At 44.1% G+C, this 27,288-nt stretch overlaps 1 protein-coding gene across 1 annotated transcript; it reads left to right on the forward strand.

Annotated features, from left to right (window-relative positions):
• Window positions 1-172: 172 nt before the first annotated feature.
• On the forward strand, window positions 173-25,695 carry DSTYK (dual serine/threonine and tyrosine protein kinase). Its single transcript, XM_068419462.1, has 13 exons — window positions 173-523; window positions 7,033-7,418; window positions 13,481-14,144; window positions 16,619-16,893; window positions 17,278-17,361; window positions 18,504-18,680; window positions 18,975-19,104; window positions 19,356-19,512; window positions 20,257-20,389; window positions 20,561-20,674; window positions 21,161-21,275; window positions 22,284-22,418; window positions 23,463-25,695. Exons 1-13 carry the CDS (start codon window positions 283-285, stop codon window positions 23,648-23,650), a joined length of 2,799 nt encoding a protein of 932 aa, XP_068275563.1. The 5' UTR covers window positions 173-282; the 3' UTR covers window positions 23,651-25,695.
• The last annotated feature ends 1,593 nt before the right edge of the window (window positions 25,696-27,288 follow it).

The raw sequence follows: 27,288 nt of genomic DNA on the forward strand, positions 1-27,288 counted from the left end.
GCGCCCGGGGTCCGCCCGGCCTCCTCCCCCTTTGCCCCGCGGCGCCCCGATAAAGGTTCCGCGGCGCACGCAGCGCGGCTTAGCTGAGGCGCTGCCCCTGGAGAGGAAGGCGGTGGCGGGGGTAGGGGAGGCGGGAGGGGGGCGGGGGGGAGACGAGGAGAGCCCGGCCGCCGCGGGCGCGCCGTTCCCTCCGGGGAGGGCGGAGAGGCCGGGAGCGGCAGCCTGGCAGGGGCCGAGTGTCCCCCGCCGTGGGGAGGGGATAGCGGAACGGACCCGGAGGACATGGAGGGTGAAGAGGCCCCTTCGTGGCGGGGACCCGGCGGGGTGATCCGCGAACTGTGCCGCTCTTTCGGCCACTACAACCGGCACCTGGCGCGGCTGCAGCAGAACCTCCGCGAGACCAAGAAGTTCTTCCGCGACGTCAAGTACTCCCAGGGGCACCTCTTCGCTTCGGCTGCGGCTGGCGAGGGCCTCCCCGCCGGGGTTGGGGACGGGGCCCTCCGGGACGGCCCCGCGCCTGGCGGTGAGAGAGGGACCGGGGAGGTCGGGCAGGGCCTGCGGTGGGCGGGGAGGCCTGTGTTCGGGGTGTGGGGGGAAATGGAGGCGGGATAAACATGGGGCTCTGGGGCCTGTGGGGTGAGCTGTGGGCGGCGAGGGGTGGGTGGGGGCTTGTGAGGGTTGGGGTGCAGGTGGGAGGCGGTGAGTGGGTTGTGGGGAGCGAAGGGTGCAGCTTCGGGGGCTGTAGGGTCTGTAATGGGGGGGTGGATGGGCTGTGGGTGCATATGGAGAGCTGGGGTGCTTTGGGGGTGTGAGAGGCTTTGTGGGGTGAAGTGAGCAGGCCTGAGTGGGTGGTGGGGGCTGTCAGGGAGATGGGCCCCTCTGCCCATCTTCCTAACCCCCACCCTGCAGCACCTTGGAGCTGCAGGGTGGGGGTTAGGAAGATGTGATACTCGAGAGTGGTTGGCTTGTGGGGTTGGTGTCCAGGCTTCATTCATCGACTTTATCCTCGTCTGTCACTGTTGACAAACACTACTGATGCTGAGAGCCCTCCTGCCACGTGTAGAACTTCGTCTTTCCATAAGACTGTCTTGTGAGATGAGTTGAGCGTGACATTAAATATATATAAAGATCTTCTTTATTTGTTTCCAAGTGATTCATGAGTCATCTCTGTTGGCTACTTGTCCAAGATACTTGTCCATGCTTGTCTTATGCTCACAATTCTGATTTAAAAATTGAAGTGTTGTTGAGCTCTTCTGTGTAAAAATGTAGTGTCCCACCTAAACTGTCAGAAGAGAAGTGAACAGCCTTGTAAAAATGTGGTGTCTGTGTTTACATCTTTCTGTGACTTCCAAGAAGTAGGAACTAGCTGGTTTCACTCATTTTCTGTGGGTCTCAACGCTGTTTGAATGGTAGCACTCCGCTGGAGCTGCTCTTCTGTTTGGTTACTTCTTGTAAAACATTGCTAGTCAAGTAGCAATTACATCTTTGAAAGTCTGCTTATAGGGCTTTGTAGATGTGGATGCATCATTAATTAAATGTTCCTGACATAGGATACAGATTATTTTTTTAAGATATGGGAAGACACGAGGCTTTGCCCAAAACCCAGAGCCTTGGTGTTGCTTATTACCTTTGTGCCTGAACAATCACCTTTGGACAGAGCTGCTTGTTTCTGTAAAATTTGAGTTGTATTGTACATTTCCAGTACTCTCTGAAACTTAGTGGCTGGTAATAAAGCTTTTTTCCCCTGTCTAACATGGGGAGATTATTTTAAGTGTCAGAGGGTTTAAGGAGCACAGTTCTCACTGATGTCAGAATCACTTTTTCTTAGAATTTGCCCTACAGATGGTGTCAAAGTGAGAGGAATTTTGACCAAACAGTTCTGCAGACTTTTTGCAGTGCTCTGCAGTGGGCTGAGGCGTGAATGCTGACGTTTTGTGAAATACAAAGGTGCTGGGAAGTGAAATGCACAGGACACTTACTGCCTGTGGTTGAAGTGGGAAAATAAACTGTGAAAGTAAATTTAGATGTCTTGGAAACAAAACAAATGCGGAGGGGTTTGGTTTTGAGACACCTGTGAAGGTAGTGTGACAACACTGAAAGGTGACTGCCCTTTGAATCAACACAACTCAAGCAGCCTAAAGCCCAGCCTGGGTTACTCTGTCTAAAACCAGACCTAAGTATCTGCTAAGCTGAGTAGTAGCCACTGACCTTTTGGGTAAGCTGGGGCAGTCAGGGTTGGGTTTGAAGGAGCAAACATGTGCTTGCTTTTACATCCCACCCTCTGCTTAGGAGGATGACGGGCAATATTCGTCAGTAAAGGATTGTCATTGACCAAATGTTCCCTCTGTGGCCTTAGTACCAGGACTTACTCCTCATAGTAAGAGAAGTAAAATAAATTCAAGGGAAAAAAATGATTGCCTTCCAGCTACTGTTTACGAGGGGAGGGAGAAAGTCTTGTTTGCACTGTCTGCATTTCTGAATCATTCAGCAAACTACTGTCTGTTCTCTAGGTCTGCTTTGTCATGAATAGGTTTTTGAGAATCATTTAGTCAAGTACTATGACAATCCTGTAGCTTTAGCCTGCACAGGTCTGACAGCTTTTTGTTCTTGGTGCTGTTAGCTAGTGTGTTTTGTACTGACTTTCTTTAAAAATAAAATCATAATTAGGGACTCAGTAGCAGATTTGACTAAAATAGATAAAGATACTATGGAAAAAAAACCCCAGCAACCCTGCTTTCTACTAATTAAGGTACGTAGAATCATAGAATAGTTTGAGTTGGAAGGGACCTTTAAAAGTCATCTAGTACAACCCCCATAGCTGTTTTCTTCATTCTGTGCTTGAAATAATTTGAGCTAGGAACCGGGGTCTTTTTGATATTTCTTTTGCCTTATTCAGAAATTTCGGTAAACTGAGCTCTTGTACAGATACCCACAGCATCTCAGAGTTTTGGTCAGCAGCTGTGGTGTTATCTTAATGAGTGTGTGCTAGGGGGAAGGCCCTAGTCTTGGGAGCCTAATGACTCCATACATAAATGTATTTTGTAGGGGGTGAATGTGTTAACCAGAGGGTTTGGAAGAGTTTTCATCCCGGTGCTGTATTGACCGAGGGTCTATATCCTGGTTAAAATGTGACTGCTCTGCCTCTATTGCTGTGATCCTCAAAAGGTTGGGATTCCTATTGTGCTGTTAGGTATGTCAACAGAAGAAGATGGGTTTTAAGACTAGATAATGTGTGGAGAGATGGTTGGGGAGGGTACTTGTGAAATAACTCCTCAAATAGAATGGGAGGAGGCGCTTGCTAACAAGCTTCAAGTTAAGCAGAAGACGAAGCTTGGTTCTGCAGACCATGGGGGCTGCTAATGCTGTAACGGCTGCTCCTGTGGGAACTGCTTATGTTGGTATATTGATTAGTCGCGTGTGTTCTCACGGAATTAACACCACTGTGCTGATAGATGTGTGGTGGGGTGGAACTCAAACTTGGTGCGTATAACTGAGCATGTTAATCATAAGTCTTGTAGTGGCCAAAGTGTGTCGCAAGTCATCGCCAGCACCACAGAGATGTGAGAATTTCTATGAAAGGTGTCAGTATTTGCAATAATAAGTATGAAGGTCTGGCCTTTGACACTGTTGTCCACATGTATTATTGAAAATAGAATAGAAAGACAAGTGAGACCAGCAGTGTAGTTGGCCTTCCTCGAGAAGGAGATGAGTAAATGCTTAGGGCTTTTATAGATTCCATAAATTCAACATAAGATTCTTCCGCCACGTGTTTGACTGAATTTTGAGATGAGTCTTGGTAAGAGATGTCCTTGTTCTTGGACAGGCTTCCTTTCATCAAAAGCAGCTTAAGAGGATGCACGCGCTTAACGACTACCCCTGCAGCCATTTCTTTTGAAGTGTTTATCACATGTCTCCAAATGATATTGTGTATGGATACAGTATGTGGCACCAGCTAAAGTCTTTGGCAAAAGTCCTGTCACAAACAGGAGCTGCTCACATAGATATGGGAATATGTCTACATCTCTTCAGTAAGCAAGTTGTAAGCCTACTTTTTGTTAGGTACCGCAGGAGGTTGTATTCCTCCCAACTTGAATTCTTCATGTTCAGATCAGTGGCATCACTTATTAAGTTCTCTATGAGTGTTTTTACTCCGTGTCTTATTCTGATGTGCAGAAAACAAGCAATAGCTCCATCGTGTGCAACTCACTTCAGGTTTGAGACCTTGAGGTCACTGGAAGATATCCAGTGATAGATACACGCAGGGTTGACACCACTGCTACGACTTGGGTGCCTTGGTGATGCACTGGGTTAGTTGTGATAGGGCTGAGTCGGGCTGAGTTGTGCTTTTGGTGCTGGTTCCAGGTTTGTGCTCCACATGCTTGGAATATCTCAGCGTGACGTAACGTTAAATGTTACGGCTTCGTTACTGATACCGCTTGTAGTAAACTTGTTGAATAAATGCTGATCACGGGGAGGTTGTGTGCATGAAAAGATGAAAGGTGTTTTAAAGGTAGAGTATTTATATACCCATTCTGCACTTCAATAATTTCAGCTAAGCTACAGTATTTCAATCATTTTGTGCTGGCATTAAGCACCCATAAATACAGAGGCCGCCCAGACTGAGGAGAGGGTGCAGTCTGCCTCTTCTTTTCTTTTCAAAAGCCTGTGCAGAGAAGGCTTCATGGCCTGTACAATGCCTTCTGAATTGCTTTTTTCATGCTTGGTAGCTGAAGAGCAAGCCTGAATTCCAGTTGAAGTTTCAATAGCTGTAACCAGATCAAAGAAATTCTTTATCTTGTAGATGAAGGCTTAAATGTGCTATTTGTGGGGTTTTGCTGATTTTTATCTTTTGTGAGTAGCTAGCCAGATTCTGCCCTTCAGTCACTTGATGTGGCCACTCTGCTATGGTTGTGGATCTTAAAAGGCTTGTTTAAGAAACAGTTATGAAGAGTTATCCTTCGAGAAGCGATGTCTCCCTTAACCTTTCCCAAGCTGTTGGTTTGTGTGGGGCAGAGGTACAGGAGAGGGGTTCCCCTTGGTGTTGTGTGGGGTGGAAGGACTCCTCTCATGGAGAGAACTCCTCCAGCAGTCCTATTTCCAGACTGCAGATTTGAAGGAAAGGAAAGGTAAATTTTTGGCAAGATGTTAAAGCAGCCTTAAACTGGGTCTAAGACACAACCAACTACATGTGGTGTGGCTCTGGATTTGAATGATTTTAATTAAAATAGAGGAATGGAATGCTATCAGAATAAGGACTAGAATAGCTGTGGTATGTTACATTTAATTTGATTAGTAGTGTTGAGGAATATCTTGGTATGTGAGAGTATCTTGTTTTCTTGGGGCTTGAGATGCTGAAACAATTTTGAATTCCAGAACATGACTCATTAAAAGCATTTTAATAGCTCTGATGAAACAGGACCTTCCCCTACAAAATCCCTGCTGGTGCTTCTCTGCTTTATTGTATTTGAGTCTTTAAACTGTTGTTCTTGTCAGTTTGCCTGATACCAGGGCAATCGTACTGGTTTATAGCTTTCAGATTTGGCAGTTCTTTTGGGGACTGGTGTCTCCATTTGCCATTTCATTCTTGGGTGCCATCTGCCTTCAGATGTGGGAACAGGGGCTGGCTCTCTGGCTGTGCTGGAACACTGGCTGCTTTGTACTCGTGGGGACTGGGCTGAAGGGCAGCAGATAAGGAATTTGTTTGTATCCATTTTTTTTGTTCTACCAGAATTATTCTGTTGCTATGCATAAGGTAACGCAAAGCTGCTTAGACTTCAGCTTAGATGACTGAGCGTGGGAAAAGCTGTGTTTAGGACTTGTAAAAGAATACAGAAGCTAAATTCAGTACTGAGACTGAATTAATGTAGTAAGGCAGATGCAAGGAGTTGCAGCATCATGCACTAAGAATTCAAAGGGCCTGGTTAGTGGGATGGTGCAACCAATGCTTCAGATGGAAGATGGGTGAGGAGGGTGATTACAGGGAGTCCTGCTACTCTGAAGAAGATACAGATGTTGAGTAATTTCCTTTTGCAGCTTAAATGTGGTTCTTAAAAAGAGTATCTGGCAAACTGTGCTTATTTAGTTCAACTCTATAGGTCAGGAAAGATGTGTACTGTTAGCGTGATCAAAGGAGTGAAGCTGTTTCTTTCTGTGTTTTAGAGTGCACTAGGAACCTTCTAGCTGCTAGTGTCTTCCTTTGGGCTCAGCTCTACCCAGGCTGGTGAAATCGTGACAGTTTCTACATGCTGTGATTGTATTTCTGTCACAGGGAATCACTGGCAGAGGCTCTTAGTTTTGCTACCATGTCTCAGCAAACTTGGCCTTGTCATCTGCTTCACGTAGAGAAGCGATTTTGTGAGAAGGCCTTTCCTTGAGGCTAGAAAGGAGGTTTTGTTGCTTCAACGTCAATGATCCTAGACTTCGGTCAGCAAGCTTGTGCAGTAATACTCTCGGGATTTGGTAGATGCGAAGTATTTGACATTTTTAAGTGTGTGGGTGGAACTGTCACCGATTCATAGTTGATAGAATTTATTTCTGGTATGTGACAGGAACGTTCTGTACAGTCAAGCCATCAAAACTTGGGAAGAGTTAGCCCGAGTGACCCACTGGGCCTCCTTGAACTCTGGAGCAAGGCAAAACACTGTTCCAACCCAAGGCAAAATTAACCCTTTGGCTGTTTCAACCTTGATAACTGTCTCCTTGTGACTTCTAGGGCCTACCATTAATCTTCCACTAACCTGCCGAAGAGAGCTCTGTGTCAACACTTTCCCGTGAGATAGGTGGGGAGAACAGTAACAAATTGTCTTAATGGCTTTGTGAGAATCAACCTACTGTGGAACTCTGTGTTGGTACAGTAGAAATGCTGAATTGCTGACCCTAGTTTTGGGATACATAAGCAAATTCTTGGTGCTGGGTGGGTTCTTTGATGGGCCGTGGGACAGTGATGTCTGAACTTTTGTGTTCAGCTGGCTTAGAGATGGGAGACTTATTGTTCAGCCAACCTGTGCTAATGCAGACTGTCCTCAATTTTAGGGCAGAACTTCATTTCCTTCCCTCGCCATGAGGAAGAGCATCTCCAACGGACTGTGAGCTGGCACCCTTGCCTTCTGATTCTTGGCCAGAACTGTAATGCCAAATGCCAGTTACTCAACATACTGCTGGGTGAGAAGCTGCTCCCTACCACCAAGATCAGCAATGAGGAGAATTGTAAGAGGCGACGGATCCGTTTCACACATGGGACGCAAACACGGATTAGCCTAGCGCTGCCTGAGCAGTATGAACTGGTCCATATGATGGCAGCCCACCGAGGGCACTGGGACACGATACCAGAGGAGGACTTAGAAATTCATGGAGACAGCGAAGATCCTGCTCACCGGATAGCAGAGCTGGAGGTCATGCTGCCGTACTCGCTACTAAAGGTAACTGGGTGTCCATGTACCATCCTCGTAGTGAACTTAAGATGTAACATTTATAGTCCCTAGTAAAGCTGATGTTGTAAACTCTCAAGCATAGGAATTTTTTTTAATTAAAGAGAAGCTGGGAGTCTGGTGTTAGGATTTTAATTGGACATCACTGTCTGTGCTTGTGTGCTTTTGTTTCGATGTTGACTCGTAGCGTTATCATTCCTCTGTAATGTTTCCATCCATCTCGGAAGCCAAGCTTACTCAGATGTAACTCCAGGTGTCTTCTAAAATTTTACTCCAGTTTCAAGGTAATTCGGAGTTAGTTTTGCTGTCTGATAGTAGCTAGAAGCTGTCGTACAAGGATACGTAGTTTCTTATCTCCGTCCTGAAAAGCTTGTTGTCAGAAAAAAAGCTTATTAATGCCAACATCTGATAAAGTGACTTGACTTTGAGAGGGTGGCTGTGTACATTTCTGTGGTGTCAGTGGAAACGGAAGGTGTTAAGAACAAGAAGGTGGGAGCCTGTTCTCGGTGCCGTTTCTAGCATTGTTGGTATCTTGCTTTGTGACTTTGGTTTTACTTCTCCATAAAACGTGTTCCTGTCCTGCGGGTGTTGCAGTTTGGTGTCTAGTAAAAGGTGAGGGTTGTATTTCATAGCTTTTTATAGCTTCCATAAGCTTTCATTGCATTTCCTATCTTGTGTCAAGCCTTTGTTATTGCAGTATAATACTTACGGAGCATTGTGTTTTGGCACTCAAATATCTGGACTGGATAATTAATTCTTAAATATAAATTGCTTAAGTACAAAGAATATGATCTGTTGTCACATGAGTAAGAGTTTGAACTTCATAGTTGAACAATAAAATAGCAAAGTATTTTTTTTCTGGGCGTATGAAGTGAGACATGATTGTAAACAGGCAGAAAATGAAGAGCCAGTCTATCTTCATCAGTTTGACATATGTTTTACAAACCCAGTCTGTAGCTAAATTTAAGCTTATCCTGATGAGATCAGCTGACTCAGTGCTGTGTTGTAGTGCGTTTGTGGCTTCCAGTATCCACTGAAAGAGAACAGAAGTGCCACGTTTGTATAAACTGTCTGTGAGGCAGCCACTACTTTCCCAACAAGCACCAGAGCAGCTGCTGGTGCTGCAGAGTAAATGCCTGTTCTGGATCTTCTGCTTGTAAAATCCTGCCTTGCTATGCATAATATTATTTAGCTTTACATTTATTTTACTTGGTTACATTTTTATATGGGCCAGTTTAGTCACACTGCAGTTTACAACCCTCTTTCAGATTTCTCATGTGAGTGACAAAGATCTCTCTGTCTGGCTTTGGTTATATTTAGGACACTTAGATGAAAACAGCTACTCAGATTAATTTGAAAGGGGTTGGTGAAATAAAAAGCTCTTCCAATAGAAGGAGAGGGAGGGTGAATCACAGCTGACTCCAGATGGAGTCGAAGGATTCCTTACATGAATTCAAGGGGCTGAAGGAAGAACAAAATTTTTTCCAGGCTGGTAGGAGAACATAATGCATTTTAGCAGGTAATTGGACTAGGGATAGCTTCCCATTACGTTACATGAGACTGGCTTCCAGCTCTGCTCAGCATACAGCAAGGCAACAAAGCTTTTGAAGTAAATATCTGCTAGTCATGGACATTACTTCTGTAACAGTGGAATATCTATCTGGAGCAGTAATGGATGAATTTTTTTGGATACTATCCAATGTTGCATGTCTGCAGAACTACTCTGAAGAACTTCTGCTTTTTTTTAACTTGTGAAATAAAACTAGGAGTCTAATAACAATTGCATACTTGATGATAACGTGATATTCAGTACAGATCTCAAGGTTAGATTTGCACGGGAACCAAATAATTTGGAGGAGCTCAGCACCTTTTGGGCAGAGGGGAAGGAAAATCAATCTGGATTTCACCCCAGCTGTTACCTAGAATCCCTGTATTTTCATCTGTTTGTTTTTCTCCCAGCAGCAGAGTGCTCATAAGTAGTATTGTGTTTCATGATAACCTGACATCCTAGATAGTCAAACACCTCAGTAGTCTTTGAAGAAACATTTGTGGGTCCTTATTGTGGAGATGAGAATTTCATTTGTGGATTTCTGTTTGAAATCCCTTTCACTCCCCATAGTGAGGACACTGATCTATTAGTAGGCTGCTCTCAAAGGAGCTGTCAGTGACTTCAGGACCTGGGGAATGCTGTGCAGCTTTTTAGGCCTAAGCATCTCTTACTGAGAGGTCTAATTGCACAGGCTGGCTTGAGCACCTAGCTTACGTGCTGCTGTTTTGTGCAGGCACATCATGCTGCTTGGTGCAGATACTTGTTTGCTAAATCCAAACTCATTAGCCATTACTCCAGTAAAGAAAGGCTAAGTTATTTATAAGTTAACAGTATCCAAATATTAACTAAACTACTTTTTTTATTTGGAGATAAATTCAATACAAGTGTAGAATATACCACTTCTTAACATTGAGCTGCCAGTGGAGCTCCCTGAGTTTTTTCTCTTTAGTCTGATATCAAGGGTGGGACCATGCTTGCTTTTCTGTGTTACTGAAGGATGTCTTAATCAAAACTTGTTTCACAAAAGAGGGGGTGAGGAGGAGGGAGCCAAAAATTTCATTTGCATGGGTCGGCTGCTGTGAGAACACTACCTTGTGCTAATAGGTATGTGAACTTTGTTATTTTTAAACGTAAAATATCATGGAAGGAAAAACATTGGCAAAGCTGCTCTGTTCCTTGGGGATCACTCTGCACAGGAGTGCATCTAGGTCTTGGGGAATAATCCATCTAGCCAGACAGGTTATTAGATTTATAGTGGGAGTAAACAGTTGGCCCTTACCCTAAATATTATCAGTTGTGCATGGAAGACGAAAAGGACTTCTCTGAAGTATTGATTTTTTGCCTGGATGGTACAGCTGAGTGGGAGGAGGGTAACAGGGCTGAACCCTTCCTTTTTCATGCCTTTGTCTTGCTTTGTGCTTCATGCGACTTTGACTCTCGCGCTGAAAAGTTTTAGCCGGGGCTTGTAGGGAAGGAGGAACTTTCAGCTGCTCTGACAAAGCTGGAAAATGAATGAAGAAATACAAGATGGATCTATGAGCTCTAACAGAAGAATTGAGTTAGTTTGGGTTTATTGTTGCATTTCCTCAGGTACTAAAGCAGTGATTCAGGACATACGAATTAGTAGCTGTTACAAGTAGCAAAGAATGTGGTTAAGTAGCTGTTGGGTGGTTATTTTAATGTACATCCTGCTTAGAACTTGGAAGAACATGCACTGATCTCCTCTTGAGAGTATTTTTAATGTGTTTGGTTGAGGTGTTAATACAGAAAACTGAAAAGCTTTCACACTGGCTGAGACACTCTTCCTTCCACATAGCATCAGTTTACTTTGGGTATATTGAGGTGCTCCTGCCATGTACCAGCATCAAATATGTGAAGTCATCTTCATCTGTCCCTTTGTGCTGGCGTAACTGACAGTAGAGGTACTGAAAATGCCAGCACCGTGAAATTATTCTTCCACCCATGTGAAACCTGTTCTCTATTTCTAGTTTTGCTCGCTTAGTGATATATCTTTTACAGGGGAAGAGTTCATGGTCAGAAAAAGAGCATTGCTTCTCAGACCGTTTCGTGAGTGTGTACACCTCACAGGCTTTCTGGGGCTGGCCCTTCCAGCAAAGGTAAAACAAAATTCCCTGCAGTGGGGTTTGGAGTCATTGCACGAAATCAGAGCAATTGTGTTCTGTGAAGGACAGCAGTGTTTCCTGGAGACCAGAGGTACAGTTCAGTTTTCTTACCTGGGATTCTCTCTATATTAGAGTTACTGAACTTCTGACTCAGGTCCTCATGGAAACAGAATAAACTGGCAAGACTTCAGAAAAATTGAGGGGGAGTGTGTGTAAAAAAAGTTCTAAGTAGAATCTAGGAGTACATATGTACCTCAGATTAATAGAGGGGCAATGAAATTAGATCACACGTAGTAAATGCAGTAACTGTCAGACTTCAGTGATTCACAGACTATTCTTGGAAGGCTGAGTATTCAAATGGGCTTAGAAAAAGACTGAGCTGGGCCTTCAATCTTAATCTGCCTGGTACGAGTTTGGATAAAAATCTGACTAAATTGGGTTAGCCTCTCAGCACCTCAGTTAACTGAGCAAACAGTGATTAAACTGCCTGAAGCCTAGCAAAATAGGACAAGGTCCTCTTGGGATGTAGCAAATAAGGTCTTTTTAACTGATTTGGAAATAAGGAATTATCTGTTGACTTTGTAAAATGGTACACTTCAGTGGTCCCTGAATGCTTGTAGTGAGACTCCACTTACCTTGCTGTAGGTCAAAACCTACTTGATCTTTGGTTTTAATTTTTGTTCTGGGATGTGGGATGCAGTGGTCATCCTGGCATTGCAAGTCTGAACCCACAGATGAGCACATAGTGTGTCTGCGTGGTGTGCTCTTTAAACTGTCTTATTTGCATTGCTGTTGACAGCACCTCTGCATCACATCTTATGTGGAAGAGCTGTAACTCTGATATTTGCATACCTGACATTCAGATTGCTAAGTGGGGGGCTTTGATGTTTTAAAAAGGGCCTTTTAGTTAAGGAAAATATGAATGAAGTTACTTGACAACAATTTCATCATTACAGCTCTGTCAGAAGTGTTCAAGTGTGTTTATCGTGGTGGGACCTTGTGAGAACCAGCTTAAGAATTTGAGGAATCCAGTGTGAGTCATAGGTATTCCCCATATAGGAAGACTTGATCCCTAATAGTATGAAGCTGCATAGACAGTGTAGGACACTTCTGTAGGACATTTAAAAAGACAAAAGACAGAGAGGGCAAGAAATGTTGCTAATGCTCTTTGGAAAAGCCTGAGAGGCCTTTATGGAAACAGAAGGACCAGTTGCTCATGCTGTATTTGGTTGTCTGTGTTGGTTTTCTCCCTGTCTCCTAGAGACAGCACTGGCTTCCTCCTTTGTTTACAGTTGCTGGCCTGAGTCATCCGTCCTGGTGAATATTGCAGCACTGCACATCCCATTCTGCTCAAGCTCCCGTGCACCAGACAGGTTTGAGTTCAGTGCCTGGGAGTCCTGTGGCAGTAATGACTTCCTCTCAGCTCTACGAGCAGTCAGGAGATGTGGTCAAGTCTCTCATTTTTGCGGTGGAGAAAAATGATTGAAGAATTCTTAATTATTGCCCCCTGTTACAAGCTGGGAAGATGGCACTTAAATTCTGTATCCACTTCAAAGCCTTTGACATTTTCTTTCCTTATTTTAGTAGAGCAATATATGCAATTCTAACACTGTTCTCTCATAGCCAAAGGTGAATCTTGTCTCCTTCCTTGGAGGGGAAGGAAGCAGGTTTCAGAACTGGCCCTTTTTACTAGGGTTAGTAAGAAGTGATGTCAGCAGGAGCCTATGACCAAAGCGGTGAAACTCTGCAGTAAGAAAACAAGTGAATAAAATAAATCTCTTAGGTTTTAGTTGGATTTGAAGAAAGCCATAACTAAGCTTGTCATAACCATCTGTCCTCCTCATCCGTCCTTTGGCTGTGAACTCTTTGGAATCTGTTGTTGTGCTGCCTTTGTTTTGGCAGTAGTGGCTAGTGTAGTATGTTCTGCTGTTGGAAGCTACGCTGAAAACTGACAGCATGAATATCTCCTCGAAGAGCTGCAGATCTGGTAAACATCAGTGGGAGAGGTGGTTGCAAAATGGGCCAGCCAGAAGCTAAAGCAGCTATTCTGTGATAGCACTTACCTGGGAAACTTGTTGTAAGTTTTGTTCTGAACTAGATTAAAACTCAAAAGCACTTGGTTAAAAAAAAAAGGGTTTTGGAGTCAGTGGGCACTAATCCATGTCTGGCTGCATCCCTGCGAGAGGGCTGTCACCAGCCTTGCAGGTAGGCTATATACCAAAGTATGATGCTGTATGTGAGACTCCATAACTGTTCTAAAGGGTTTTAATGTTTTTGGTTTTGCGCTTTGTGAATGAATTACAGTGCATTTTTTTATGTATCTGTTTTTAAATGGATCTCTACAAACCTATATTTTTTTTTTCTATTTCCTCACTTGCTAGGAAGTGGATGTTGTGGTAGCACCGTGTCGTGGATTCCAGTCTGCTGAAGCCACCTTGCGAGAATACGTGAACCAAGTCTTGCCTGTTGTCATCTTTGCCATCAGCGAGGCTGAACTTTCTTCATCAGATGAGAACGAGCTGCGCGAAATCAAAGAGAAATTCTCTTTGCCCATTTTCTTCTTCAAAGTGCCGGAGTCGGGAGTTGAGCTGATCTCTCCCAAAAAAACTGATAATGAGAAGTCCTCCCTTTACTGCCAACTGATGGACTTGGAGTACCTGAGTACCAACCACTGCAGCTGCGGGGCACCCGGTCCTGATGCTGATGCCCAAAGCATGCTGGTGGAGCAGTTTGAGAAGCTCCGTCTCCTAAGCACTTTTTCCAGGCAGGTGCTTCAGAAGCATCTTGTGGAAGCAGCTACCAGTTTAAACGAGGTGCACTGCCGCTGCCTGAACATCTTCATCAATCAGGCCTTCGACATGCAGCGAGACCTGCAGATCACCCCCAAGAGGCTGGAGTATACCCGCAAGAAGGAGAATGAGCTCTATGAGTCTCTGATGAACATTGCCAACCGCAAGCAAGAGGAGATGAAGGACATGATCATAGAGACTCTTAGCAATATGAAAGAGGAGCTCTTGGAGGATGCTGCTAATATGGAATTCAAAGGTAACTGGTTGCAGGAGAGTAATGGGAATGAAGAGGTTCGGGGCTTTAAAGGAGAGTGGTAGGGTAATACCTGCCATCTGCTAAGGCACGGTTGAATGGCAGTCAAGACAAGTGACTTTGCAAGAAAATTCAGAACTAATACACAAAGGATTTTTCTATAGTATCTCCTGGGTAAAAAGCACTGTCCTTAATGAGAGGCCTGAACATATTAAGTCTTGGTTTCTTATAAATCAGACCTTTTACCCCCCCAGAGCTTGCTGCATAGTTCTGGGTTAGGGTATTTTACTTCTCTGCTTTAATTCCATATTCTGCCAAAGAAGAAAGTAACTCTCTCAACTTTGCCTCAGTGGTTGTGTTGAGACTTGGGAATAAATCTGCCCTAAGAAAAAAAGCTGTTTGAGTTTCAACGGTGAAGGCTTGAGTTGTACTTTCTGCTTGGTTTCTTTGTCTGAGAGAGGTTTGCATAAGACACTTGGGTATAGAACCTCCTAAAATGAAATCCTTCTGGGTAGGTAAGGCTTTCCTTTAAAAAAAAAACCTCAACACAACATACTGTGCTCCTGAGCTTGGTATTTAGTGTGTGTTTTTGGAAAAAGTGAGAATTCTCACTACATCTTCTAGTACCAGAACTTCCAGGAACACACAAGCTGGAAGCATACAGAATGGTGTGTAAACGGCGAAGGGTGAGAGGCTATCCAAATTTTGTCTGCAGGAATCCGTGGTCTGTCATAAACATCAAAGTAAAGATCTGTAGGTTGATACTCCACAGCTCTCTTCTCCTCTGCTGCTAAGCAGAGGTTTACCATAACAATAATTTCTGTTCTAAGGAAATGCAGTTCACTGGGCTGATGGGAAAAGCTTTTTCCTATTTTAAATAAAATCAGAAATAACTCTAGGCTATAGGTTTAAATGAAATTATTTTTTGTGAATTGAGTGCTCTTCTGAGGCATGAGAGAGGTGAAAACTCTAGGTAATTTTGTTTGTCTTGACTTCCTCCCAATTTCAAATTGGAGCATTATCTCCTGGGACAAAGAAGAGAAATGATGGATTATGTTTAATCCTGCAGGTTAGGATCTGGATCTTTTTGCTTCTGTAGGTGGGAAATGGATAAGCTCTTTCCTGTTTCTTGAAGTGTTTGCTTTGTAGTGCCCATGCAAAATGTTGTCCTCATAAAGAGCTTGTTTTAATTGCAACATTAACCTATTTGCATGCTGCAAAAACCCCAACAAACTAGCATATGCTGAGGGTATAGTGAGTGTGTTAATTCTACCTGTTTAGGCCTGCTGTTGCTCCATTATCAGGACAGGTAATAATTCCTGTATTCTGTCTGTCCCACTCTTTACAGAGCTGGGGTGCTGTAGTGTCTGAGGTCAGGATTCTGTATGTTCAGGAATGTTTAGGGGCAGCACAAGATAAAAAACCTGCAGTAAATATATGTATATGTTTGCACAAAAAATACCACTTAGAGTGTAGCATCCTGTTGGCTACCAATATTTGAAGTAATATCCTAAAAGGAGGAAGGTGTTATTTTGAGGAGCTAATGCCATCTGCTGATCACTGGGTTTGTTTAAGTAGGCTAGACTTTGTTGGCCAAAATCCAGAGACAAGGTCTTCAGCTCCTGGTAGTGATGTAGTATTGCTCAGAGTGGTTACAGTGCATGAGCAGTGATTGCTCAGTGTTTGTTTAAAAATACCAGGTGGGAATCAAGCTCTTCAAGGTACCAGGAAAAAAATTTCATGTAACCAGTGTGGCTGTTATATCACTTTCTTCATAACTTTCAACATCCAGCAGTGCTTATGGATTGCAGCATGACCTGGAGGAATTTCCTGATCTGTGCTTCTTTAGATAGAAGGACAGCTTTGTGCTTCTGCCCTTTAATTTTTGAGATGATAGTTGACTTCTCATCGCTGTAGCACTGTAAACCTGTAGTAGCTACAGAATGCTTGGATAGAGTCTATCAGGTGTTAGTAGAATTTGAACAACAGTGCATGGAAGCAAACATCAGAATATTTTCCACCTTGGTCAGATGTGATTTGTAGCTTCCCTGAAACTGGAGTTACCAGGTGTGCATTCCTGGAGCTACTCTAATGCCTTAGTACTTTTATCACAGAATACCAAACTACTCAAGATCTGTAGGATTGGGTTTGCAGCCTTTGTAAAACTGGCGTTGTAGCATTACACATGCAGACCAGCAAAAATGTGATCCTTTGCAATAGTCAGTATAGGTGTTGTGTTGCTCATGAGTTTTTTTTGTATGACTTAGAAACGCTGTTGGCTTCAGTTTATACCATCTAGGTCTGAAGTAATGAACCTCTGAAGGAGTGAAATAGTGAAAGTGTTTGGAGCAGAAGCTGGCTGGACTGGGGCTGTGCTGGAGCTCCTCTGCAAAACACTCAAAGCAGCTCTCGGTGGCTGTTGTTGCAACAATGATATGCTGCATACAAAAGATGACTCTTTCTTTTCTTTTGGGCAGATATCATCATTCCTGAGACTGGCGAGCCTGTTAGTTCCAAGGACATAAAGTGTTGTATTAAGCAAATTCAGGAACTGATTATTTCTCGATTAAACCAAGCAGTTGCCAACAAGTTAATTAGTTCAGTGGACTATCTGCGAGAGAGCTTTGTAGGGACTCTGGAGAGATGTCTAAAGAGCCTGGAGGAGTCTTGGGAGGTTTCAGTTCATCCTGCAAGGAGTTTGGAGAAGTCAAAAGATGTTTCTGTACACATCACAAGCAATTATCTCAAACAGGTATGGTGGCTTAAATGGCTGTCTAGAATATTCTTAATAAATGTCTTTATCCTGATCCAGCAAGGGTGGGAGGAGATTGAGATGCTCAGTGAAATTAGAGGAACACAGGTCTGGAGTATATGCAGGTCTGGTGTCATTAAGGGAAGTGCTAAAACTGGGGAACAGTCACTTAAAGGCCAAGTACTCATCCTTCCTAAATCTGTGCAAAGTAACCCAATTACAGCGTAGAAACACCTATGAGCTTAATACAATAAATGAATTGAACCAAGCAAATCATGCAATATCCCATAGAGTGTCCTTTCTTTCATTTTTAGAGTCTAGCAAATTTTGTAGTGCCTATAGCTTGCAAAGTTCCCATACTTTCATCTTTCCCCTGCTTTCCAGATACTAAATGCAGCCTATCATGTTGAAGTCACCTTCCACTCTGGCTCAACAGTAACCAGGATGCTGTGGGAACAGATCAAACAGGTATGGGCATCTTTATCATTTATTTCTAGTACGTATCACTGTATAATGAAATGTTTTTGGAGCAAAGAATAATGTGAATACTCACAGCTGTTCTCTAAATTTTGAATCTGGGCACTGCATTGGAAAGTTGTTGCTTCCCCACTCAGCACTAAGGCTGTGTGTATAGTTTATTCCTGGGGATGCTAATATTTAATTTAAAGCAATTAGTGTTTTCTTTCTGTTCTGAAACAGGAAAGGGATGATGATCACCATTTTGAAACTCTTACTGTTTGTTTTGGCTAACTGGTTGTTTATTTGGGTTTGGGGTTTTCCTGTGGGTTTTTTTGTTTGTTTGTTTTGCAATGTGTCTTGATTCAGGTCAATTCAGTCTTCTCCCTCCAGAGCAGACCAGACTTCCTCAGGTCTTTGTTTTAAATTTGTCTGTTAAAGCATTCATCTTTCTGAAGTTCCTGCTCTGAGCTGTTGGTGACCTTTACTGCCTTCTCCCCCTTGATTCCATGCATGGATGGGCGAGAGGCATATGAGTTATTCCCAAATAGGTGCAGTGCAGACTGAGTGGTAACAAACCTTCAGATTCCTCCTTCAGCCAGGGAGAAGGATCCAGACTGGGTGTGCAGCAGCTGGATTTCTGTGGCTTCTAACAAAGGGTGGGGCAGGGCATCTTAATCACCCAGCAGTTTAAGGGAAGTGGTGCATACCTACACCGACCATTTCCGCACCTTGACAGTGTGTCTGTCCACCAAAAAGCTGCTTCACTGTAGCTTTCACCAGTTGAGGAGCATCTCTCTTCCTGGGTTTGTGGGTAACTGCTTATGCTGCCTCTTCTTTCAGTTTACAAGCTGCACCACAGCTGTGTGGTTTGCCAAGTGGTAGCTGTCTGGCTATACATGTTCTTGGTCAGATGTGAAAGGATGGTTGGCTTGTAGGAATGAACTGAGCAGATATTAAGAAAAATCAAATCTCTTTAGTGTGCATGTACAATATTGTGATCAATACCTCAAAATTGTTAGTAGTTACTATAATTATTTAGCCCAGTTCTGTGACTGAGCATTATTACAAGGTATCTAAGCAGTCTGAATAAATTGACTGACACTTTGCTTTTTTTTGTGCTAGTACCTTAGTTCTGTTTCCTGTTTTACTAGATAATCCAGCGGATTACGTGGGTCAGCCCACCTGCAATCACCAGTGACTGGAAGAGGAAAGTTGCTCAGGATGCTATTGAGAGCCTCAGTGCATCCAAGTTAGCCAAGAGCATTTGCAGCCAGTTCCGGACCAGGCTAAACAGCTCCCATGAGGCTTTTGCAGCTTCTCTGCGACAAGTGAGTATGTGGAGCTGTTAAGAAGGAAGTAGAAGTCTTGTTTTGTATGTTGCCACTTATGGAAAGAGGATTTTTAATTGCAGAGGTAGCTAAAAGGGCAGCTTGTGCAGTTAATGCTGCCATTCTGTAGGTAGAGGTGGCAGAGCTGATGTGAGTGCCCTAATACAAGGTCCCATTTTTAAACTAGGCATGTCTAAGTAGGATCTCTGCTCAGTGGTGCAAGGACCCTCAACCTTGTTACACTAAGGCTTCAAACCAGGCAGGATTACAGTGTATATGTGATTTCTCTTGTAGTTAGAAGATGGCCATTCTGGCAGGCTGGAGAAAACGGAGGACCTGTGGCTGAAGGTGCGGAAGGATCATGCTCCTCGGCTAGCACGCCTCTCGCTGGAGAGCAGGTCTCTCCAGGATGTGCTGTTACATGGTGAGCACTGTGCTTGATGTTCTCTGTATTATCTTCTGTTCCCTCCTGAAGCAGTCAGTGGGTGTAAAGGAGTGGGAGGGGTGTTTTGCTTTTCACTCGACTACCTCAGCGAGCCTCCATCTGACACATACCGAGTACCTTGAATTGTGCAGCTGCTGGCCCGTGAAAAGCTCTGGGCTGCCAGCCTGATGGCGTAGGGGAAGAAATAAACATGTTTTAATGTCTGACTGAATGGATGTTGTACCTTACAGGCAAACCAAAGTTGGGCCGTGAGCTGGGCCGAGGACAGTATGGCGTGGTCTACCTGTGTGACAGCTGGGGAGGGCATTTCCCATGTGCACTGAAATCTGTTGTTCCTCCAGATGAGAAGCACTGGAATGACCTTGCACTTGAGTTTCACTATATGAGGTGTGTCTCGTAAGCGCTTTTCTCATTCCACATGGATCTCCTTAACTTCACTGCTGCAAACAAATGCTATTTACATTTGCATGGGCAGAACCTCGCTTGCTATAGTTCTACTCTGCAATCTACCCTGCATGACTTGACCTCATGAAGTGCTAAGCTGCCATTTCTAGCAAAGGCCAGACAGCTTGCCAGCCCCACTGCAAAAATGTGAGGCATGGCATGGTAGGCAGACATCCTGTCTTAATCTGATTCTCTGGTGTTTATGCTGTTCAAATGCTTGCTATTTTGCAGATTAAATTAGAATTAATAGAGTATGATAGCAAACAGTTCTTCTCCCTTGGTTTTTAGTGTTGAATCATCCCTCCTTTCCCATTCTGTCTTTGTCCTCTCTGAATTCACAAAAGAAAAATGATGGGTCTACACCACAGAAAATAAGAGTTCCTTTTCAGTAAACAGCTGCAGGCAAGTGCTGCATTACAGACAGCTGAAATAATGCAGTATTTCTTTGGTACTGTAACCTTTAGAGGCTTTCTTGAGTTTAATTGGATCAGACAGCTGTGTATTGTTATGGTCCTTGGAACTGTGGCGTGCTGTGAATTTTTACTGTACAGCACATGGTATAGGTGTATCCTACTATTGTGCTAAAGCTGCAGCTATTGGGCATTTTTCCTTTACGAGGTGAGGCTTGGCCAGGGGTGGAAGGAAGGATATAAAAATGCCCAACTCTCTATGCTGAATTTTCTGTAGGTCTCTGCAGACACACGAGCGGCTCGTACATCTCCATGGTTCTGTGATAGATTATGGCTATGGAGGAGGCTCCAGCATTGCTGTCTTACTGATAATGGAACGGTTGCACAGAGACCTCTATACAGGACTAAAGGTAAAGACAATCTGTGTATGTGTATATATATTTTTTTTTTTTACATGTAAATATCTATTAGTCTGTAAAACAAAGCTAGAACTTTTTAGTTTTCAGTGTTTTTGGCAAGTAAGAGTAAGCAAAAGTAACTTCCACTTGTAGGAATTAAATCTGTGTTTGTTTCTTCTTCAGGCTGGGCTAGAATTAGAAACACGATTACAGATTGCCTTGGATGTAGTTGAAGGAATCCGTTATCTTCACAGTCAGGGACTTGTGCACCGGGATATCAAACTTAAAAATGTCTTGGTAAGGAAAACTTTTGTGTCTGGCTAATCCTGAAGTCTTATGAGGCCCTTTTAGTGGGCGGGACAAGCACAATGTAAGTGAATAGCTTTCTTCATACAGGATCTTTTAACTCGTGGTATTGTTAGCCACAACGAGCCTTGCCGTGAGGTTTCCCTAACTCATTTTCAGGCAGAAAGCCTAGGGGAAAGGGAGCAGCAGAGTGACTTCTCTGGAAGGTAGAGAGCTTGAGCTACAAGTAGGACTTCCAGTTCCCACTTCTATTAAACCCCAACCACACCCTCTATGCAGAAGACGAGTGAAGGCATGTCCTGTTCCTGAGCTTAACTAGGTAAATGTCCAAGAGCAGCCAAATAATCAGAGAAGCTTACTTAAGAGCAAATGCCCAACCCTTCAAACATAAACAGAGTTTAAAACCTTAATATTAAAATGCAATACTAAAACTGAGAAGTATGGTTATCAGCTGCCTGTGTATGAATTCTTCTACAGCTCGACAAAAAGAATCGAGCCAAAATCACTGACTTGGGGTTCTGCAAACCAGAAGCCATGATGTCTGGCAGTATTGTAGGCACACCCATTCATATGGCTCCTGAGCTCTTTACAGGTATGCTTGTTGATTGAATCCACTGCTGTGTCTGGCTTGAATTTTGAAGGCCATTACTTTGAATTAATATCTCAGCTTGCTTATGAGGGAAAAATAATTAGAATAAATAAGAAGACTGTCTGCTTACAATGCATAGTGTGTATTTTTTCCTTTATTTTAAGTCTCAGTCTTTAAATCTTTTATTAGGAAGCTGGAAATATTTGGCTTTCATAGGCAAATATTTCAGAAAAGATCCCCTGGTTTTTGTATAGATACCAAGTAAGGCATTTCCAAGCTGTTACTAACATGTGGAGTGTGTTCAAATCTCTCTAAGCTTTTTTCTGGAGCAAGCATCTTGCAGTAGCACTTAGAGGTCCGTACCACACTTATCAGAATCCTTTTGATCTAGCTGAGATGCTATCCCTGCTTTCACAAGATTGCAATCAAATTGAAGCAACCCTGTTTGTGTTTAATTTCGAAAAATTATTTGGGTGGTTCTCAGCACTAACAGTGAAATACTCATGACTAGCAGGCTAGACCTTGATCTTAGAGGTGAGCGTTGGCTGAGCCCTTACGCACTTACTGTGCTCAATCTTTTCTTACTCAGTGGGTGACCTTGCTATAAATGAGTAATTGCCAAACCTCTGGATCGAGAGGCTGATGTGAACTCCAGGCTCCTGGGCAGCAGAGCCAAACTGAACTGATAGTCTTAACAAATGTTGGTGTTTAAGTCTCTGAAGTACACCTGAGCACCTGTACCTGCAGTGGTCCGTGAGCCGCAGCTTGGGAACTGCTGGTACAGGTTAAGTGTGTAAATCCTCTGAGAATTGGAAGGTCTCACCTTTTATTCCACCACCTTTGGCAATGATTCCTGGTATGTTTGTAGGCTTCATACAAGTCTTGCCTTTTGGCAATGAAATGGTGGTGTTAATTTGAGGAAGTTGAACACCGAAATTAGTTCTCAGGCTGCTCAGTTTCCAGTGATGAAGATGTTGTTTGCCCTGCTGATCAAATGTGGTTTTGTCACAGGAAAGTACGATAACTCAGTGGATGTTTATGCATTTGGCATTCTGTTTTGGTACATTTGTTCGGGACATGTGAAGTTACCAGAAGCTTTTGAAAGATGTGCAAGCAAAGATCACCTTTGGAACAATGTGAGAAGAGGTATAAATGGCTTATTTGAACTCTATTGGTTGACACTTTATGCTTGAGTAAAATTTGAGAGGAGATGAGGAAATCTGTTCTTACCCTCTTGCAACTGAAAGGTAGAAATACAAGTTGTATTGCTTCATTGACAGTCTAAAGAGTAACATTTATGTAGTTAAACTTGAACATGTTCTACTGAAAATCTAGCTAAAATTAGCAGGGATAGAAAACGGCTTACAGTTAACCACCTCCTTGCCATGGTGGCATAGGAGCTGTGCTACATACCACTTAAACCATGCGAAGCAGTACAGCACTTACGACGTAAACCACATCCCAGAACCAGCCAGGCATGATCCCCTAAAGAATGTTTAATCCCCTGCAATTTCTGGAGGCCATGGAGATCTGTACATTCAAGTACTTAATATGCAGCGTGCTGGGGAAGCTGTCACTGATGGGCTGCATGTTGCATAAAACACCCTGATAGTTTTTCCCCTAAAATAAAACTTACTCTTATGCCTGTGTAGGTTTAGTGTAGCACTATGTTTAGTGGTAGCTTAATCCTTCATGCTGTGTCATGGTGTCAGAATGCTTTACTCTTTTGTGTCCTCGGTTCCTGTCCGTATAATCTCTCTGCTTCTCATGTGAAAAAGATTAACCCAGATGAGTGAGTCTTGTATTTGGTCAGAAGGCTGCACTCACTGCTTGGTCTCGTGTTGAACTTGCTCCCAAAGGCACCATTATGAGAGGATATGGGGTGGGGACATGTTTTCTTATAGAGGAGGGTGCTCATTTTGTTCCAAAATAGTTGTAAAGAGGAGGCTCCAGTGAAACTAAATGTGTTGGCCATCCTCTGGAAGTGTGCATGATCTCCTGAGCGACTTCAGCAGCGCTCCCAAAGATTCCTCAGCAGCACGGCTGAAATGTAAGCCTTTATCAAGAGCATTAGACTCCAGACAGCCCGCTTTGGTCACTTCAGCCTGCACCACAGTAATGAATATCAGACAAAGTTTCTCTCTGATTTGAGGTGTACTGGTGGTAACCAGGTCCCTCTCTGTTTGCCAGGAGTTCGCCCGGAGCGTCTGCCGGTGTTTGATGAGGAATGCTGGCAGCTGATGGAAGCCTGCTGGGATGGAGACTCCTCCCAGCGTCCTCTCTTGGGGATTGTTCAGCCTATGCTGCAGGGGATCATGGACAGGCTCTGCAAGTCAAGCTCCGAGCACCCAAATAAAGGGTTGGATGACTCTACTTGAAAAGGAAACACAGAAGAATTTTTAATTGTGGGAGAATTCTGAACCCCTAACTCTGCAGATGGCTTCTTCAGATGTAGCTCTTTGTGGCTAACATGAGTGGGACAGGTAATAGCAACCAGAAGATGGCTCATAGAGGTGGGACCTCGGGCATGTTCCATCTGGAATAGCAGCCAGAGAAATCTCCCCCGGTACACCCCATTGATGCTAGTTACCCCACTGCAGCTTTTATGATGGAGTTGTGCAAACAAGAGAAAATCCACACCCTTGAACTGAAAGGGATTTTTTGCCAATCCCACACAAAGACCAATCAAAGAAAAGCAACTTGCGTGTTCCAGGTGGCATCTGTGTTGCTAGGAGATGATCATGACAGTCTTTACTCAGTAAAGTAAAAACTCTTCCCATTAACTGATGGTCCTAGGTGGCCTTCGGTCCACACGTTAACTATCCCAATCACTTATCGATTGGCACTAATTACAGTGTGGTCGGAGAGGAAAGAGAAAGCAGAGGCTCAAGGCTAGAAAGTGTTTGGAAGCTAAGAGCATCTGTCTGTATTAGCTTCTTGCAACACTCAAAATGTTTACATTGACAGGAGCAAAGCTTCCATGTTTTACCTAAGGGGGTTTATCTACTGTTCCACTGCAGTGCAAACGCCCCAAGTTATAAGCTATTTATCTCTTATATATCCTTCACCTCTTACTTCTGTAAACAAGCTCTTTTTCTGCTAATTTTGCTTCGTAATAGTTGAATGTCTGAAGAAACCTGACCTTTCTTTTACAGTCTTCTGGTAAAATGGAAGACTGCTCCGAGATTACATATTGTAATACCGAAACATAAAGTCATTACAACTAATGACTGTCCATGGGGAAAATGCCAATTCATTTTAATTAAATTTGGGGTTTGAATTAGTTGTAAAGGCAATGACAGTTTTAAATTGTGCTAACTATGACACACAGTTTTTTAAAAATAAGGTTTCTTCAGCTTTTTTTTAAAGTCACATGCTTGGTGAGAGCATGCTCGAGGGAAAACAGGTCATTCATTCTTCTTCAGTAGCTGTGTATTGTGGCTGTGTCTGTTCATCTGATCGTTTCACTCGGGGATCTCTGATTTGGCTGTGCTGAAAAGAATAAAAGATGGGGGGGAGGGGAATCCTGTGCAAGGAGGTATGGGCTGGGCTGGTCCTGCTGCCCTTCCCAAGAGGGCTGCTTTTGAAAATAATACCCTTGCCCCTTGCCTTCTGCATTTCTGGGGCAAGATCGGTTGATCTTAATGTAACATACCTATGGGGTGGAGGCTGAAATAGAAAATGCACCTTGTTTACTACATGAGGAAATACTGAGTTGGCAAGTTCTCCCTGGGTTTACTGTTCCTCCCAGCCGCAGGGGATGGGCACGCAGTGGCTTTGTTTCCCAGGAAAGCTAGCATGCTGCATCCAAAGTAGTGTAGGCATGTGGAATTACTGCACCTTGTTGCTGGAATTTATTGGCTAGTATACAGCAAAATTACAACCGCTAGTCTGCCTGTTACAACAGCTTGAACAAAGGAAAGGGATACATAACCCTGCAGTATTAGTTTAGTTTAAATCTTCTTTTCTTTGTGCAATAAACAGAATTAATGCTTTTTTTATATAAAAAAGACTTTTTTTTTTTTTACTTACCTGCACGTGTGGGCATTTTTCTGGTCTGTGATGGCATTAACAATACAGTTCTGTAGAGGTGCAGCCTTGCCAGCTGCTCCAGCTGACAGTGCAGCAACCAAGAACCACGAGCACAGAACGAGTACTTGCCCAAAGTAGAATCGTTCGGCGTTCCACTGCCTTGGTGCACGCTCACGCCACCGATGACACTAACAGTATTAACTCTGTTCTACCGTGCGTGGTGGTTAGTAACCTTATTTAAAACCAGGAGAGTCAAGGTCAGTCTCTGGCAATTACTAGAGGTAGCTTTGTGTAAATAATAAATGTATGAATAAAATTTAAAACCCTGTATATGCAATTCCAGAAATGTCTTGTATAGCTTTTCCTGTGTAGCCATCTCCAGACACTTACCTGATGCCTTTTTATCATTATTTGTAGCTACCTTGATGTCTTCTTTCCATAGTAGATCAGCAGGTTTTCCCAAACTTGGTACAGCTGCTTCTCTGCATTTTGTTTTTTTTTCTCTTGGGTATAAAGTCTGCCTGACTGAACTTGTTTTGAGAGATTTCACACACCCTCTTTACCTTTAAAACTAGTGTTCCCCCCCCATTAGAGTAAGGAAAACAAGGTGTATAATTACTTCATTACAAGATTCCACAGACTATAAATTGAAAGTGGTACCAAACTCAACCACCTCTGGGGCTGGTGCAGTGAGTCTAAGCTGAGCAGGTACTCTTCTCCCAGATAAGGCTGCCTTTATTGCCTCAACCTACTGAAGATGTTCGTTACAGTATGTTTTAATCTTATGTTATAGAAGGGTACTTATAACTTGTGTGTTGTGCAATGTACCCCCTGTAACCAGGCAGTGGACTGGCTTCTGGTGTACATGGACACAAACCAGCGTGTGCTGTTCCAGCTGTGATCGTTGCCACTTAAAACAAGATAAATTCCAGAGGCTGAGGCTGACTTCTGTGAACAGGGAGGAGTAAACTTCCCCTCTGCCTTCCTGTGGAGATCAGGATCGGGCCTAAAATCATTTTGGGGAAAAAAAAAGTTTACAGAGCTCAGTGGTGTGAGGTTTACATGCTGCCCTGGCTCTGCTGGAAGAGCCGTTTGGTCATTGCGAGGTTCAAGTACAGCCTGGGAGGTGCCAGGAGCTTGCTCTGCATTTCAGGCTCCCCAGCCCGGTTTTAAGCCTTTCCTTCACACTACACTTAGTGGGACGAGGTGTGGGAAAATGCACTTACACCGTATAAGAGGAGGAAGAGGCTGGAGGGCTCTGGCACCCCAGCAGTGTGGTGCTGCTTTTGGGGTCAGAGCAGCAGTCTGCAGGACACCTCCTTGACACTAAATGCCTTGTTTTGGGACTGAAAAGTGGACATGGAGTTTACCGGGAAGGGGGCTGGCTGGGCTCTCCCCCCGTCCCTCCCGTGGGAGCCTGGACCCGCTAATTGTAGCTTAAATAAGTTACACAAGTAACTTGTATTTTTTTTTTCTCCTCCCCCCCGCCCCGAACTGCCCTTTTCAGGAGAAAGCGGCCCTTTATCTGCTTCAAACTCCCTCGGGGCTTAAAAATAAACCAGCACTAAATGTTCTTACAGCGGTTTCTCGTGCTTGGCCGGGCGGGGCGGGGGGAGCAGGGCCCCTCCGGGGCCGCGCCCGGTGTGTGTTAACGGCGTTATAGGAAAATGTACCCGGTTTACCGAGCGCGTCCGAGAAAGTGCAATAACCGGGACGACCGTTGTATTTTATTGTTATTGTTATTTTTTGTATCCCACCCGCGCGGTACTAACCCCCCCCTTCCCGCACAATAAAGCCGCTGTGAACGGCCGCTCCCGCCGGTGCTTCTTCCGCCGCGCCCCGGAACCTCGGCGCTGCGGCCGCGGGGCCCGCCCGGAACCCTCCGCGCGCAGGCGCCGGGCTGTCCGCCGCGCTGCCTGAGCACGAGCCCCGCCGCGCTGCCGAGCCCCGCCGCCGTGCGGGGAGGGGGCGGCGCTGGGCCCGG

This window comes from Nyctibius grandis, chromosome 27 (genome assembly GCF_013368605.1).
Source record: "Nyctibius grandis isolate bNycGra1 chromosome 27, bNycGra1.pri, whole genome shotgun sequence".
Lineage (NCBI taxonomy): Eukaryota > Metazoa > Chordata > Aves > Nyctibiiformes > Nyctibiidae > Nyctibius > Nyctibius grandis.

Excerpts from the sequence above, each read along its gene's own strand:
- DSTYK (XM_068419462.1), top strand. The coding sequence starts at position 283 with ATGGAGGGTGAAGAGGCCCCTTCGTGGCGGGGACCCGGCGGGGTGATC. Across the intron at positions 16,894-17,277 it reads CAAGCAATTATCTCAAACAG|ATACTAAATGCAGCCTATCA; the intron begins GTATGGTGGCTT and ends CCTGCTTTCCAG. Across the intron at positions 19,105-19,355 it reads CCAGGATGTGCTGTTACATG|GCAAACCAAAGTTGGGCCGT; the intron begins GTGAGCACTGTG and ends TGTACCTTACAG.